This window comes from Pezoporus wallicus, unplaced genomic scaffold (assembly GCF_028554395.1).
Source record: "Pezoporus wallicus isolate ANWC-B61680 ecotype Strahan unplaced genomic scaffold, APGP_CSIRO_Pwel_v1 contig_5104, whole genome shotgun sequence".
Classification (NCBI taxonomy): Eukaryota; Metazoa; Chordata; class Aves; order Psittaciformes; family Psittacidae; genus Pezoporus; species Pezoporus wallicus.
Window position 1 is genome coordinate 441,444 of NW_026637335.1, and position 16,117 is coordinate 457,560.

Consider the following 16,117-nt stretch of genomic DNA (forward strand, 5'->3'; position numbering starts at 1 on the left):
TATGTAAATGTAAGAGAATCGCTGCTTGAGAAAAGCTGCTACAAAGCAGGTAGTGATTTAATGAAAAGCGCAAAGATTGAAAGGGGTTTGCCGGAGCACTGTGTGATGTGAATGTTAAGAAGCCTATTCACGTCATCAGCTTCCCTGCTGTACTCTCTATTCTCTCTCTTTTTCCGAGCCAACTTGAATACAGGGAACTGCCTGCTAAGGAAAGCCTTGAACTAAATGTGTAATCAGAATAGCCACAATCAATGCAGAACAGTTCATAATTTTTATTAACCAGATTAGCTTTCCTTTTTCTGCTGTATCTGCTTCTCTTTTGAAACAGGACCATGTAAGACGTGTTTAGATTGCAGTTACTTTCAGAAAACACCATTTATATGCTTAAAAAGAAAAAACAAGATTACTCTTTCTAAGAGGGCTATTCAGGTAGTACCTATTTAAATAACAAAAAAACATCGAATGCATAGTTTAACAGGCAAGTTTAGCTCTGAGGATCTGACTCTTTCCTTGAAGCACTGAAAATGTGAACTAATTCATCTGAAAAAGAAATAATTACTAAGACTGTAAACCCCTGTTAAAAGAGAGCTTGCTGGAGTCAAGGAATTTCTGCTCGAATCAGTTATGGGATTACAGCCAAGCTTAGCCTATAGGTGTCTGGAGGTACACATGAAGAGACAAATGATCACCACAAGAGCTTTTTAGGTTTACAGAGCCAACATGGTTTTTGGCTCAGCAAGGCTACAAATTCTACCTTAATTCTCTTCTTAAAAAAATAGAAAAGTGCCTTTTCCATTGAGGCACTTCAGTTCCACCAGATACTATTGATGTTTGTTGCTTCACAGACAAAACAATATGCTAAATAGTAGCGTATTCTAGAAGTAGTCCCATTGATTTAAGTGGACCATTCAGTGCACATGCTGTTGATGTCACCTGAGGGTGAATAAAGTAGTTTTCATTATCCGACATGAAGAATTAAAGTGGACTTCCTTTATATTTTATTAGAGAGAATTCCTTTTATTTCTAAACCAGATTGGTTTTGTAAGCAATGAAGCATAAATCTGTTAACAGCTGGATGCAGTGTTTCATAGTGAAAATGTACCAGTGATTTACACTGGCAGGAGTGACAGGAGAAAGAGGCATTATATCCCCGTGTTTTTTTTCCTATATATATACTGTCATTAATTAAAAGGCCAGTGTAACTGCTGCAAAGTAAAATTGTCTAACCTGTTGCATCCTTCCAAATGAAATACCAAAGCATTTAACACTGGAAAAAATAGGCTGGATAGTAAAATATTTAACTTTATTATTTTTTGGACACCACATGATACAGGAAATTTTGTATTTATATATAATACAGGCAGTATTTTTATAGAGTTTTTTTAGTTTTTTGTCTAGTAGTGGCTCTTTAACATAAGTAAATAGACTGTAATATTTAAATGCCTTTGAATTCCAAGGGATGTGACACTCCCAAGTGTAATTTAAGCCTTTTAAAATTAATAAATATTTTATAAAAATACAGAATATATTATAGTACAATTCCTTAGATCTTGCCCAGTGTCTGAGAAGTTTTCTATAATTCTTACCCACTTTTCTTGAAGAAAAAGAATCATTACATCAAGAAAGAGGATATTTACCCACATACTTTTATTTATATTTTCTTATTCACATCTTCTCGTTTTTCTCATCATCCTTCTTGGCCTCATTCTAGTGCAAACCAATGAGCTAAGTGGCATGAAATACATCGATTTCAAGCCTAGTAAGATTACATTGTTAAATATTGGCAGTATGTATTTTTACCAGGAGATTCTTTTTTCAGCCACATATTTCTGCAGTGGCAAATTCCAGCTGAAGTCAATGGACACTGATTTCTAAATGCTATGTAAAACATCAGTTTTCTTTCTGAGTGACCTGCTTACAGTAATTAGCTTCTTCCTTATGCTGAACTGACAGCTACCTGAGAAACAGCAGGAATTCTCAATGTTAATAATGCTATGCAGCCCAAGGCTATTTTTCTTAAATTGCTACCATAAAGAAGATTGCAGCAAGTCACAGTTGTTGAATAAATTGTGAAGATGTTTTAACTTAACAAATTCCAAGATGAAATCAAAATACACCCAAAAAAAAAGGAGCGGAGAATTAATATTGTATTTTTCCATAGGCTCTGGTTCGCAAAGTACGAGGCTTATGATGACAAGATGACTTAATTTTGTTTCCATAAGTGATTCCTGGCTAATACTTAGACGTGAATTAGTATCATAGTGACCTATCAAAGATATCTGTAAAGGTTGTTTGGCCTTAGACAAGGAAATGGTTCTCCATCACAGCTTGAGGATAACAGCACAGTATCATTAGGTGAAAAATCATCAGATTTTTCTTAATCAAGGTTTATTATGTTCACGCTGCACATACTTGTTATAAGAGATAGTCCCTTCAGCAAAACAGGTTCCTTTCCAAGTGCCCATGGATGGAAAAGACAGCCACAGAGTGACTCTTTCAAGTTAGCAGGGAAGATCAAGGATCATGAAGAATTAACAACTTGTTTGTCTTTCCTCCTGTTCACTGTACGTCTTGCCAGACCACACAAAATACAGCTGCAGTTCTTTCACTAGCTCACGTTATGTCACATACCCGCTTCCATCTTCAAAGAAGTGAACACCTGAGCATTTGCACCAAATCCTACATCAGGACATCCATACTAACTAAATCCATACTAAGACTTGACATTGCAGTGCAATAGGAATCCACAACATAGATACATTTAGAAAAGAAGACAATTCATCACACAAAAAAAAAAAACAAAAAAAAAAAAACAACAAACCAAAAACCAGTGCAATATAAACCATTTTCTGAAAATTAGGTTTGACAATAGATATGTAAATGATGTTCTACTTTGAACATGTTTCCCAATAAGTAAACTCAATAACTTGTCAAGCACCGCATATGCTTTTGGAGAGCTGTGAGGCATGACAGGACAGTAAGGAGCTTTAATTCAAGAGGCAAGCACATGGAGCAGTCCTCCTGAAGGACTTGATTCTGTCATTAAAAAGACATTTCTGTTGTATTTTTGTTACAATTAGCTAATGATTCCCAACCCATATGCTTGTACCAGATGTCTGAACCTTCACAGGCCAAATCATATTTATTCCTTCAGACAAACCATTTCATATTACTTAATAATAATAGTCAAGATCATTATTTTAATTCTCATCATTTCAAATCCAAACACAGCAAACATGATGAATAATATGCTTCAGTTTTTCCTCTTGATTAATAGGCTATATGCGTGCAGAAAACTGCTTCAGTTCTGAAGATGCGATTTCCCGAATGAAGCCATTTCTTGCCAGACCTCCTTTACTGGAGCAGTTTCCCTGCACTATGGAACAATGATTGTGATTCTAAAGTGCAAACACTCAAAATGAAAGTTTCATGTGCTACAGATGCTAACGGTAATAACTGCCAGTTCTCTGCATTTCACCGTGTCTCCCTGTCACTATTAAGAGTTGTTGCTTTTGAAATACTTCTTATCTTTAAAGTTCAGAACCTCTGGTTTGAACTTCTCATATCTTTTCCAGTACCTACCAACTCTGTCTGTCCCTGTGGACGTTCTCTCTAGCAATCCAAAAATGCCCTGAACCATGCAACAGCAGAGTTTTATGTTGAAATACTGCTACATGGGAGACAACAGAGCCCAAATAAAAGTTTGTCTAAAATAAAATAATAGTCTACAATGTATATAAGGTTTCCATTACTTTGTGGTCATAAGTATTGCTTTGTCTCCAGTTACCTGATCTGAAATAGAAAAGAACCTAACAAGCAGCGGATGCTGATAACGATCCTATATTTACATAGTGATTCTCACCTCAGAAGCTTTAAACTCTGCTGTAAAAACTGTACAAGGACAATGTTATCCTTAACTGAAACACAAGCTGTGGGATGAAATGTGATTCTTGCTTAAAACAGGAGTGAACCATGCAATAAGAACTGCTTTCTATCATCTCTGTTGGAATCTGTTTAGATCACATTAGCATGTACTTTCACTGGGACAAAGAGGGAATTGCCACCATGATGACTTGGTTTATGGATTTAAAAAATTATCATTTTCTGAATGATAAATATCATGGTGGATTATTCACAAGCTCTCTTCATTCTTCAAGGTTTATTTCTGGACAACCAACATCTCTGAGCTACTGTACTAAGTGGATCCATTTCTTTTTATATGACATTCAAGTAGTGAATAATCTTTTTTCTCTATTAGTTCTGGACTTCTCTTACATTACCCTACCTGTTCCCTCCAACTACATGATTCAAATGCAGTTTTCAAAGTGTGTTTTTTCTCTGCTTTGGATGTTTTTTGCCTCTGTAAACCATAAAGTTGTTTTCTGCATAACTAAGGAAAATTCTTAGCGTGGCTTGGCAATAAAAACCTAAAATCTCTTGACAATGGCCAATTAAAATATCGCCTTAGTGTTCTGTAATTTAGGACATTTTCATTATGAGCTCATTGTTCATGCTGAGTGATCAATAACAGATGCCTACATATGTCTTTCCTGGATTTAGGAATGTGCCCACTGCAGCACATTCCTATCTAGTATATGTTCTTAGTCATTGCAAAGAATTTGTAAATAGATGCCATTGTTGAACTACCTCCCCCATGCCTTCCAGGGAAGCAACATTTCATAGTCTGAAAGAGAAGTTAGGCACATCCTTGCTTCTAATACAGAATCAATGAAACATCAACATATGTCCTCTTGCAACTGCACTTCAAAGCTACCAGAAGATGTTCTCAGGGCAGGTGGTTTTTGTCTTGCTCAACTTAATCTGAGGATGTTGAAATGGTAACCCTTTATTTATAAAAGAGTATTGTGGTGGAACTGCTCACATTTGCGACATACAGAAGCACTCCTGGTTTGCCAAGCTGAAGATCAAAATTTGCTGATACATGTCATTTTCTGTTATCTGTAATGCTTAACGTGGACACGTCTTTGACATTTTGAGAAAGAAGAAATATTTGCATGTCAGGACAGATAACATGGTACAGCACAGAGGTGCCTGCTCCTTAGATAGTTTAGATAGTACCTGAACTCTGTATGATAGGACAGTTAAAACTACTGTGCAGGATCAGACAGCAATCTAAGAGGGACAGAGGAGGAAAAGATATCACTCCCACATTGTGGGAGTTTCTTTCTCTTTTCACACATTGCTAGCCCTTTGTTACCTCTCCTGGATTTTGAATGCTGTTCATTTCCAAATCACTGCAACCCTCTCTGAGATATAAACCTAGACCTAGACATTTTTAATGAATGAATTTCTTCACAATCTGATGCTTACTCTCTATTTGGTTATGAAAAAGACAAGAAATATACTGCTAACGAGTAATATGAATAAACAAGAGGAGAGAGACAGAGAAAACAGGGCAGGCTGGTGGGGAGAGAGAGCTATAACATGCTCCATTCAAGTGATAATTGCTATGTCTGACTTGTCAGGCTGATGACACCACTGTCTGCTTTAACTCAAACAGAGGCAGTTTTCTATGTAAGCTAAAAAAGCAGATTGTCAAATTAATCCTTTCTATAGTTGTAGTAGTTTCAGTGTGGTTATAGAAGACACAATTTTTGTCTTCAGAACTCCTGAAATCGGCAGAATTTTTCTAGGCTTTGTATGCTGTTTAGAATGAGAAAGGTGGTCACGGCTGTAGGGAATAAAGCTGAATGTATTTTGAACATTACTGTCTGTTTCATTTTTATTTTAAATGTACACCTATGTTATAACTGAAATGTGCCACAGCCTTTTTATAACTCATTTTTACTGGAAAAGAGTCGGAGGAGAATTTGAGTAGGAAAACTGAACATTGCGCTGAATTCTTCTGAGTAAAGGTCAACAAGGATACTTGTTGAGAGCTGTTTGACTATTAGTTAATCAGAAGTAACTTCATTTTGATCCAGCCCTAGAGCTCTTCACAAATACAACCTTATAATATTATATCTCTCTGAATCCTATAACAATAACTCCTGAAACTCCATATTTCCAACTCTTGTCATCACTACAATGACATCAGGGGACAGGGGAAAGTTTCGTGTTGAGTTAAAAGAACCTTAACTACAAAAATAGCATTTAGAAGATAGCTACAAAATTATTCCATGGGAAAGGATGAATGTATATTATTGCTCAGCAATATTTGATACTGTTGTCATTTATCAAGTGCAATACTTCATTTAATATCAATGGTGCCAGTAATTTCACCAGCAGAACTACAACCTCCATTTCTGTCAGCATGGCAGGACAGCTGTTCTTAGACAGAATGGCATTAAAAGGATAAGTTCTTTCCTTTTTAGCTTTTAAAGCTTTGTAGGTGCATAAAGCACCTCAGGACAAATTGTAACATACTTTTTAGTTTCCTGGCATATGCAAGCGTTGTAATATTTATTGTGCCTCATGCCTTTTTCTTTCATTACAAATAGAAATGCAAGACATTAAACCTGTCAGAAGGACATGTATGGAAATTTCATTAGGTAGGAATACTTCTTTACTCAAGCACATGAAGCATCCATCTGACCCTGTACCTTGGGTAAAGATCCAGAAAGCATGCCGCTGCCTTCCCACTGGCTTTGAGACATGAGAACGGGAACAGAATTTTGCCTGACTCTCTGCTGTCTAGACAGCATTTTGCTAGCATGCACTAAAATGCTATTCATAATATATTTTTCTGCAAAGTGTAATGTTTCTAAAACTGCTTTCCAACTTGGGTAGCCAGGAATACTGCAATACTGAGATTTTCTACTATTTTTATTTTATAAACTTGTAAAAGTGACTCTGACGCGTTACACACAGAATTCGCAACGTGTATGCGTGTTGTCAAAGCAAGCAAAAATTTACAATCCAGAATTATTAGGGCAAGAACATGTTATCAGGATTATGTCTGGGAAGAAATCATGGAGGTGTATTACTGGTCAGCAGGATCCAGTATCTTTGAAGTTTCTTGACATACAGTCCCTCATTTAATGGGAATGTGTCATTCACAGGATCCAATTTATTCTGAATTTTGCTTCCTAATGTGATAGATTGTGAAATAATGACGATCTGGAGAAGGCAGATCTGATCTCATTGCCACTCTGCTCTCCCTGTAATGCTCAGAATCTGAAGAAAGTTGAGGATTTGCATAATGTGTTTTAAGAACATACAGTAAGGTATGCTCTTAAACACAGACATAGCAATGCATGACATTTGTGTCTGACTGCCTATATTAAGGTTCAAGGCAATAAAGGCAATATATATAAATTTATATCATGACCTGGAAGATTAGTTAGGTTTGATAGATGTGACTTGAGAGAGATTCATTCAGCTCAGATTTTTCTCTGCAAGCAGAACTGCAGAATTACATTTCTTTAAAAGGTCTGAATGTATATGCTTTACAGTTAGGGAAATTTTAGAATGTATTCCTAAATCTCCAGATAACAGATCTAGACCATTAAATTGCTAAATATTGCTGAAACATTTTACAGAGATAGTACTAATCCACTTGGTTCTTGGAAGATATACAGACCAGTTTCTAATTGGTCCTCAAAAAGGGGCTAGTAAAAATGAGGTAATAGTGATAGGGATGCAGAAATACTTCAGCTGAATAATTTCCCTAGAATATTACAGGTAGACCTGGTATATAGAGGTCTTTGTACAACACTCTACCCAGCTTGTAGGTCAGCTTACTGTGACTCTAAATATGGCTGCATGGTTACTGGGAAGGCAGAAAATGGAGTAATGGACTCAGCAAAGTGTTAGGCTGTCTGTGCAGGCTGCCAGTAGAACAGAGGTTGAATTCAAAGTAAAGATAGTTAAAAGCCTTGAAGGTACTGGGTCTTCTAGGCTCTGTATGATACCTTGATCTCTTAGGTTGAAAGGAATGGGGCTTTTGTAAAATGTTAGTAAAAGTGGAATGAGTATATATTTGCTTCTGGTGCTGAAACTGATGAATATCATGTCTTCTGTTCTCAGGAGGCTACGCCACCAGCTTCTTATAAAATACAACATTAAGATTTTTGAACTTTAGACATTTGGAACGGAGTATTGATCTGATCTTGAATACTTTGTGTCTGACTTGATTTTGTTAGACTTCCACTAGAGTTTTTTCCTGCTATGTCTAAATATTACACATATACCTATATTGCTTACAATTTATAGTCAATATTGACTACATCTGCTTTCATTTTCCATGTGTACAGTAGGTGGTAATAAAAACATGGTTTGCCAGTAACTTTTATAAATACTAATTCTTAGTATTAATGCAGGTATTTTAGAAGAAATGAGAATTAAAGAAAATAAAAAATTAAATAAAGGAGAATAAAGCAAAATGCAATGTATCCTTATGTCGTATTTACTCATCATGAAAGAACAACTCACCTGCACTAGGCTCCCTTTGCAAGAAAAAGTGAGCTGTAATCTTGAGCTTTCAGATTACAGTCTGTGTATGATTTTTTTCATATACTCTCCTAAGTAAGTTGTAGTTTTCCCCCAATGCAATTTTCCCATTGAGACTAGATTCCAGATATCTGAAATGCAGATTCATCCCAGCTGTCTACCAATGTCTGCAGCTAGGATATACAAAGGTATTCTGGAAAATACAAACAATGAAATATCCAGAAGGAAGCTAGAGCTGTAATCTCTTCAGAACTCTGTCACACATTTCAAAGATGAGGGTCACACATATGCAAGAAACCATCCCAAGATCTTGCCGGAGTTGCAGAACCTTTGAGAACACATTAGGCCATTCTGCTATGGACAGACAGCAAATAAACCATTCCAGAGGGATGCTTGTCTGAGCTCTTCTTAGTTGTGTTAGACATCTCCTACAAAGGAAACAGCCAAACCTGCCCAGACAGCTTATTCCAACACTTAGCTGTACCTATGTTGGTTTATTGAAATCTGATCTTAACCACCTACACTGCAAAGCATTCAACTCTGAGGTGTGCTCTGACCTTTTTAAAGCAAACAGTTGACAACATTCAACAGAGTAATTGTTGCCAAAATTTATATCTAAAAAGTATTGCAGCCTGAAACTTGTAAGAGGAATTGGAGAGGAACTGCAGACAATTCTGTTCAGTGACTTTCTAATGACAACTGGAAATGTAGTACAAGTGGAACACAGTCCTCCAAGAAGGAGACACAACAGTAAATTGTCTGAGTTTTGAAACTGGTGGGAGTAGAAAGAAACTGGTGAAACCTTTACATTGGAACTGCTTGAAAATTCAAAGCTAATTCCGAGGGCATCTCTATTGATGGCTCTCAGTTCTCTTCCAAACCTATTTGTCTTCAGAAAGAACCGAAACGACGTTATAAACCCTACATTTTTCTAAATAAGATATGACCAGGGTTAACCACTCAAGTTTCAAATTGCATCTTGTGAAGTAGAGTTCTTGTATTATGGGATTCTAAGGTCATGAAGGGGGACCGAGTAAGCTAAGTATCATCCAGCTCAGCACCTAGAAGGCTGCTTTTGCAGTATGTCACCATATTTAGCTGTGTTTCCAGCATGCTGTAAGATTTTATGTATTACTTGCTGTAAATAGAGGGAGACTCCCTGGTTACGACATTGCTACAGAACAGGTAGCGATCGAATGAAAAGCAAAGGAAGACTGAGAAGGGGTTTGCCGGAGCCCTGCGTGACATGAATGCTAACAAGTCCACTCACGTCATCAGCTTCCTTGCTCTCAGCTCCCCCCTCCCTCCCTTCCTTTCTCTTTTATGAGCCAGCTTGAAATCAGGGAATTACATGCTAAGGAAAACCCTTCAGCTAAACATATAATTATTCTGCACAGGATCAGTGCAGCACACTTAGTCAGTTTACCAACTGAATTAATTTTTATTTTTTCATTTCTGCATCTCCTGTTGAGAGTGGAGAAATTCTGGATTTAAAGGGGAAAAAAACCGCCTTGCAGTTGTGAAATGAGGATCCAAAGCTGAGCATACATTATGAGAGAAACCGTCACTGCAGGCTGTTTTGTCAGTCCCCAAGACTTTGAGTAACTGACTCCATGTGGACTTATTACTTACAGGTACTTAAGAAACAACTGGTTCCTTATTTTTATTTTTCGGCTGTTTGATAACATTCCATTCCCCCGAAGTCACAGCTTTATTTCATTGTCTTTCATTTCATTGCATTGCATTGTTCGGGAAAGTTAGTATTTAGTTGGAAAGAGGCATCACTTCACTGTAAATGAGTTCACATTTTACATGACCTACTTGTAAACTGCTTCACTTAGGAAGTACAAACTCGTAAATTCTGTTACAAGTACAGAGCACACCGTCTACAGCCTGAAATGAAAACACAAACTATCATGCTTTTACTAATCCTAAGTGCGAATCAGAGGCAGCAGTAAGGCATCATACCTCCCCTCTGTGCCCCAAGCCCCCCAAATTCTGTACAGGATCACCTTCCAGAGTACATGCATCTAAAAACAGACGGCCTTTGGTTTAGGAGCGCTCACTCCCATAACCTCTTGGCACCAGCAAAGTGTTGCTGAGTTTCACAGAAAGTTCATAGGCCAAAAAGCAATCAAAGTCTGCAGGTAGAAGGATTATGGATGCAAATATTGAAGTGTCATTAATATGTTAAACTAAATCACAGGAAAACCTGACCAGGTTAAAAAACCACTCTGATTCTTCATGTACTTGAAAGCTCTATGGCTGTATTTATTTTCCAACAGTGCCACAATGGAATTTGAGCAAGGCAAAGTTCTTTCTCTTAAAAAACCTTTGGGTCCATAGTAGATATCCCCAGGAAAAAAATTGAGTTATGTAAGAAATGGCTATATACCAGCAGAAACACTCCCTTATTTCTGAAGCAAAAAACATTTAGAGAAATTTAAAATTTTAGGAAATCTGGGCAAAAAATGGAATAGTGCCTGAAAACTGTTGTTAAAAGTATCTTCACAATTAACACTTTCCATTCCTTTGAAAACATTCTTTTGAACCACAGTGACTTCTGCTGTGTATTTGCTAAACTTTACAGAACATGTTAGTATGAAGACAACTTTTTAGCACAAAGTTATTTGGAGCCTTAACTTCTAGATCCCCTGTAAACCTCAATTTCAAAAGACTTCCATGGCCTTTTCAGGTTGTCCACAGTTCCCAAGCTGATTTCCAGTTGAATGCATTCCTGAGAAAGGAACTGTGGGTAAATACAAGATGCCAGCTTGTCATAATAATGTTCCTTTAACCCTACCAGTTTTTACCTTTTTGGCAGGTAATGTTTCCTTAAGGAAGAAGAGACGAGAAGGGTGTCCCCTCCTGGCTGGGGCTTAGGCTACTGCTACTGCTGGTAACAGAACACTGGAACAAGGACACATCCTGGGCAGCCAGGTCTCAAAACATTAGTATTATTTTTGTGACTTTCTTTCATCTTCTCTTCAATTATTTGATGTTGCTGGTACTCACTGCTATTTGATTTTAAAACATGCACTTTGCTAACAGCTTTTATAAATAAGCTACAATAGCTTAAATAATCTGATAAACTCAAGTTTAAAAGGCATATTACTATAATTTCCCTATGAAATTTTCCCTTTACAAATAAAGCTAATTGACTACATGTTTTTAAGCCAAAAAAGGCACATTACACTTGCCATATTTGTCACGTTGTTTATTAACATGTTGCTATCTGTAGTAGAGATAACACTCCACATTCACAGCGTGACAATTTTCCTAAAATGTCTTTATCTTTTTAACACTGTCACAGAATTGTACCTTTCAGTGTAGAAGAAATGCATAAAAGCTATCTCATCACTTGAAAATCACTACCTATGCAGACCTTTGACCTCTCCAATGTATTGATAGCTGTTTAGCATAATGACTACAGCTAATAGAGCTGACATACAGAATACATGTAAATTACAGGCAAACAGTGGCCACAACTGGGCATTATTTGTAAAGCGAGGTATTTACAAGTACTTTGAAACTAACTCTGGTACGCTTTCATTTATGTGTGTTAGGGCTTTTCTTTGGCTACAGCTGGAGAATGCATTTATAAAGGTAAACACCAGGATAAAAGAAGGGCTTGCAATATTAGCATGGTAAAAACGGACAAATGGGCAACTGTTACGTTTGTGGATGTGTAGCACTCATGTTACCAAGGAACACATATCTCTTGTAAATACTTCAATGCTCATTGCATTATCCTCATTTATGCTGAAGCCCAGAGGCACGCAGACATCACTGCCTACTCCACACATCCCTATGGATGCAGGATGCAGTCTTGTATACAAATTTTACTGTCAGGCAACTCCACACATTTTAAAACCTTTTGTTTGTGTGATCTTCTTGCTTCCCATGGTATGCACTACAGATGTTATGGGTTCATGTTAACTGAGATGTAATTAGTTAGGGTAAATTAGTAAAGGGTAAAAAAGCAGCAGGAAGTATTTTTAAATTAGCAACAAGTCTTACACACACTTTGACATTTAACATACGCTATAATTGAAGTCATGAGTTAAAATAGCATGATTACCTGCCCACTTTTGAAATCTTGTATGTACTGAAAACTCTCCTCTGCACATACATTAGGATGTGATTTCAAGTAATGACATTGGAGAATGGGAATCAGTCTTGTATCTAACAGTTTCAGGATCCTTCCTGATGACCTGCTTAAGACCTCCCAAATAACCTGAGTTCTCAAACACCTGAGAAAAACTCCATACATTCTCCAAGATACTATTTGCTTCATACTACTATATACTTGTAAAAGAATGCTTTGCTCATAATTGTACTGTGTCTGATAAGCACCTAAAGAGCCCAATTTCAGTTAAGTACGGAGATGCATCTCAGCAAAATGAAATTAGAACCGTTCTCTTAATAATGATAATACTTTGAAAGCTTTAAGGATATTACAGTGGGCATCTGACTCAACCCTCTAATAAGCTCAGTAATCACATTACAGAAATGTGTACCATAAACCCAAAATTTGCACCTTTTCTCCTTATATAATGGAGCAGAAATTATTTGCCTCTAAGACAGACAGCTCATCAGAAGTCATGAATAACAACACTAATGCATCCTACCATGGAAATACATTTTCCCCCACACTGGAGAAATTTAAACCACTCATCATCACGAACAATTCTTCACCCTCCCATCCAATCCAATCTGTTTGCAGCACAGCCGAGCATTGTGAGGCAAAACATGTCACAGCTTATGGCTGTGTTGTGAAACTGCAAATGTGCAGGGAAATCATCATTCCTATCAAGTTACCGGGAAGAGTTTTCCCAGCGAAGCCAGGCTCAGCCCTGCGTGCTCCCCCTCACGCACCCCACGCACGGCAGGGGCTGCACTGTCCACGGTACCAGTGACGGACAGGGACCGGGTGTGCTGGACATGGCAGCGGCACGAGCAGGAGCAGCTGGGAAGCGTGAACACATCAGGACTAATGTGACATCATGTCAGTAAGAAGCACAATTCCTCATCCAGCCACCGGCACCTTATGCTCCTTGTGGTACCCTAAAACTACACACAAGTGCTGCACAGGCACTGCATCAGATCACCTGATATGAGCAAAACAGACCTAATCAGGGCAAATTTAAAGCAACCAAACATACTAATGTTACACTGTGCAATGCATAATGGAGCCATGAGACACAAACACTTTATGTCTGCATTTAGCAACAAATGCATTTGATCCCCACTCAGTTCTCGGCAGAAATTCCAACAACATTCTGCACAGCTGAAACAGCCTCTCTGCTCAGTTGTGTCTTTAAAACTACTATGCAAAGCAGCATACAGATGATTTAAACTGAATAAACTCTTTCCAAAACAAAGAATACAAAAGCAAATACATAAATTGCAAGGATCCAAAGTAAAGACAATACATGGTAATAAATGATCATACCTTTCATCCAATCCACTACTTGCTTGGGCGTCCACTTGCTAATAGGTTCCATAACGAGAGCCATCATCAGATCACTTTATCATTCACACCAAAATCAGAAAAAGAAGAGAAAAAATGTATCAAAGCATGGCTAGGCTAAGAGAGCTGTAGGATTTTACAGTGCAGTTCAAAGAGAAGATGATGCTTTGTCCCTCCAGGTTTCTCCTGCACTGATTCAGTAATGTATAAAATTACACTGCTTGATCAGCGCTGGCACCTCCCCCACTGCACACAGCCTGCAACACACTGGAGCACAGAGCCAGGAAATGGTGCAGTACGTATAGACTTACTTACCAAAGCCTCTACCCAGTGATCTACTTATTAGACTGGCACAAATATAAAATGATATTACACAGAGAGCAATTCAAGCTGGAGCTATTCCAGACACAGAGTTTTAAGGAGCTTTATTCCAACAAGCTCTGGGATCTTCATCAGGGAAAATATCATTACTGTAACTTGATAGCAGATTGTCTTGGCTTCATTGTGAATATGCTGTCACTCAGTTGAAAGTGAAAAGATAAATATCAGAATATCACTTGGCATCTGGCAAAATGCTGAGCATCTCCATCTCTACAATACAAAATGTTTCTGGAGTCTTATACTACATAATCATGTAATTCAGAATGTCAAACACAGTATGAAAAGTCTTACCCAAGAAAAAAACTATTGGAAGAAAACTCTTTTTTTCTGGCCACATTCAGAGCCAATATATTTGCTCATTTTATAGTGAAAGAATGACAGCATGGAAGAGTCAATTTTTACTACTACAGCACTTTAATACAGACAAGTATAGCAAGTATTTTAATTCAAAGCAGTGGGACTATTAGCCAACCTCTCTTTTTTTAGGGAGAAAAAAAAATGTTTAAATATTCTTAATACTGAAGTTCACTACCCTTCCATAAGATGAAGGTGAAACATTGCAATGAGATGTACCAAACAGCCCATTTTGGACCCATTTGTGACTCTTTGCACCTCACGCAGCACAAGTTCTGCATCATGTCACTGAATAGATGTATGCTTTCTGTATGACCCATTGTCTGAGACAGGCATCCCCACTATTTTATCTTCGGGGGAGAAACTCAGGTTTCAGGGAAAAAAGGCAGAACAAAGCAGTTCCACCTCCTTTTCGGTAATCTTTCATCTGTTCAGCCTGCACTGCTCCAAGTTCCACGAGCACATCAGGGTAAGAAGATGATATCATTACCATGTCTGCCTCATTTACACAGGCTGAGATCTCTCCTCTCTCTCTCATATGGGGGAACATAAAATACAAATGCAGGATTCATGCTATACTGTTTCAGGGTTCTTTATATAAATAAGGATGCAGCCAGGCATCATCATCCCCCCCCCTCCCCCGAAATGTCTCCAAAGAGATGTACCACTCTCAGTTCAGTGGTGCACTCTATCCTTCCCTTTTGGGAAGTAGTACGATTAGATTCTATGATGTATTTTGAGTGCTCAGAGCACAGATCTCCTTTATAAAAGGACTCACATCAATTCTCCTTCAAGAAAGAGCATGTCAGTATCCTCTATGAGTTTTAGGAAACCACTTTCAGTAGCTTTAGTTCTGCCTAAACAGCTGTTTACAGTGGACATAATAATGACAAAGATTTCAAACACACAATACTTCTTTCTTTATACAATAGTGGGCTAGAATTGAGATATGTAGAATAAATATTTCTGTTAGCTTGGAGATTGGAAACCACACAAGCTGTTTGTCTGGGGGCCAGGCTTTCTTAAATTCTTTTTCACCCAATGATCACCTCTCATAAGTTCTTTTAAGTTCAAGACAAGCATGGAAGAATTTGTGGTAAGCTCTGTTTTGTATGAATTTAATATTTGGACACGATTACATGAAATAATCTTCATTCATGATCGCTTGGATTATTTCCCTAATTCCTCTGTCAATGCCCTTTTGTCTCACGTTTCCTACCCATGTTTGACTGGATAGACTTTTATATATATATATATACATATTGACATATTTTTGAAAGAGGATGGAGGCTGAATTCAAGCCCATCAGTGCCGGTGGTTGTGTGGGAGTATGCCCCCAGTGTCAGTGGGCATACTTCCATCTATGTTAATTGCACTTGGATGACAAGAGTCCCAAACCCATTATTTTGGAATTGGTCCTTCCATTTTCAGGATAAGAACTTCTGAAAACTATTTCATGTGCTGTTCCTGAGGCTCCTCACCACAAAGATGGTTTGT

The 16,117-nt window shown here is 37.7% G+C and overlaps 1 protein-coding gene across 2 annotated transcripts in view; it reads right to left on the reverse strand.

Annotated features, from left to right (window-relative positions):
• Window positions 1–14,176, reverse strand: part of LOC130596793 (connector enhancer of kinase suppressor of ras 2-like) — a 187,442-nt gene extending 173,266 nt beyond the window's left edge. The window contains exon 1 of one of the 2 annotated variants that reach the window (XM_057404747.1): window positions 13,868–13,934. In XM_057404747.1, coding sequence (XP_057260730.1) covers window positions 13,868–13,934 — 67 coding nt within the window. Of the gene's footprint in view, window positions 1–13,867 lie in introns of both variants that reach the window. The other variant, XM_057404746.1, reaches the window with a different exon arrangement.
• Window positions 14,177–16,117: the final 1,941 nt, after the last annotated feature.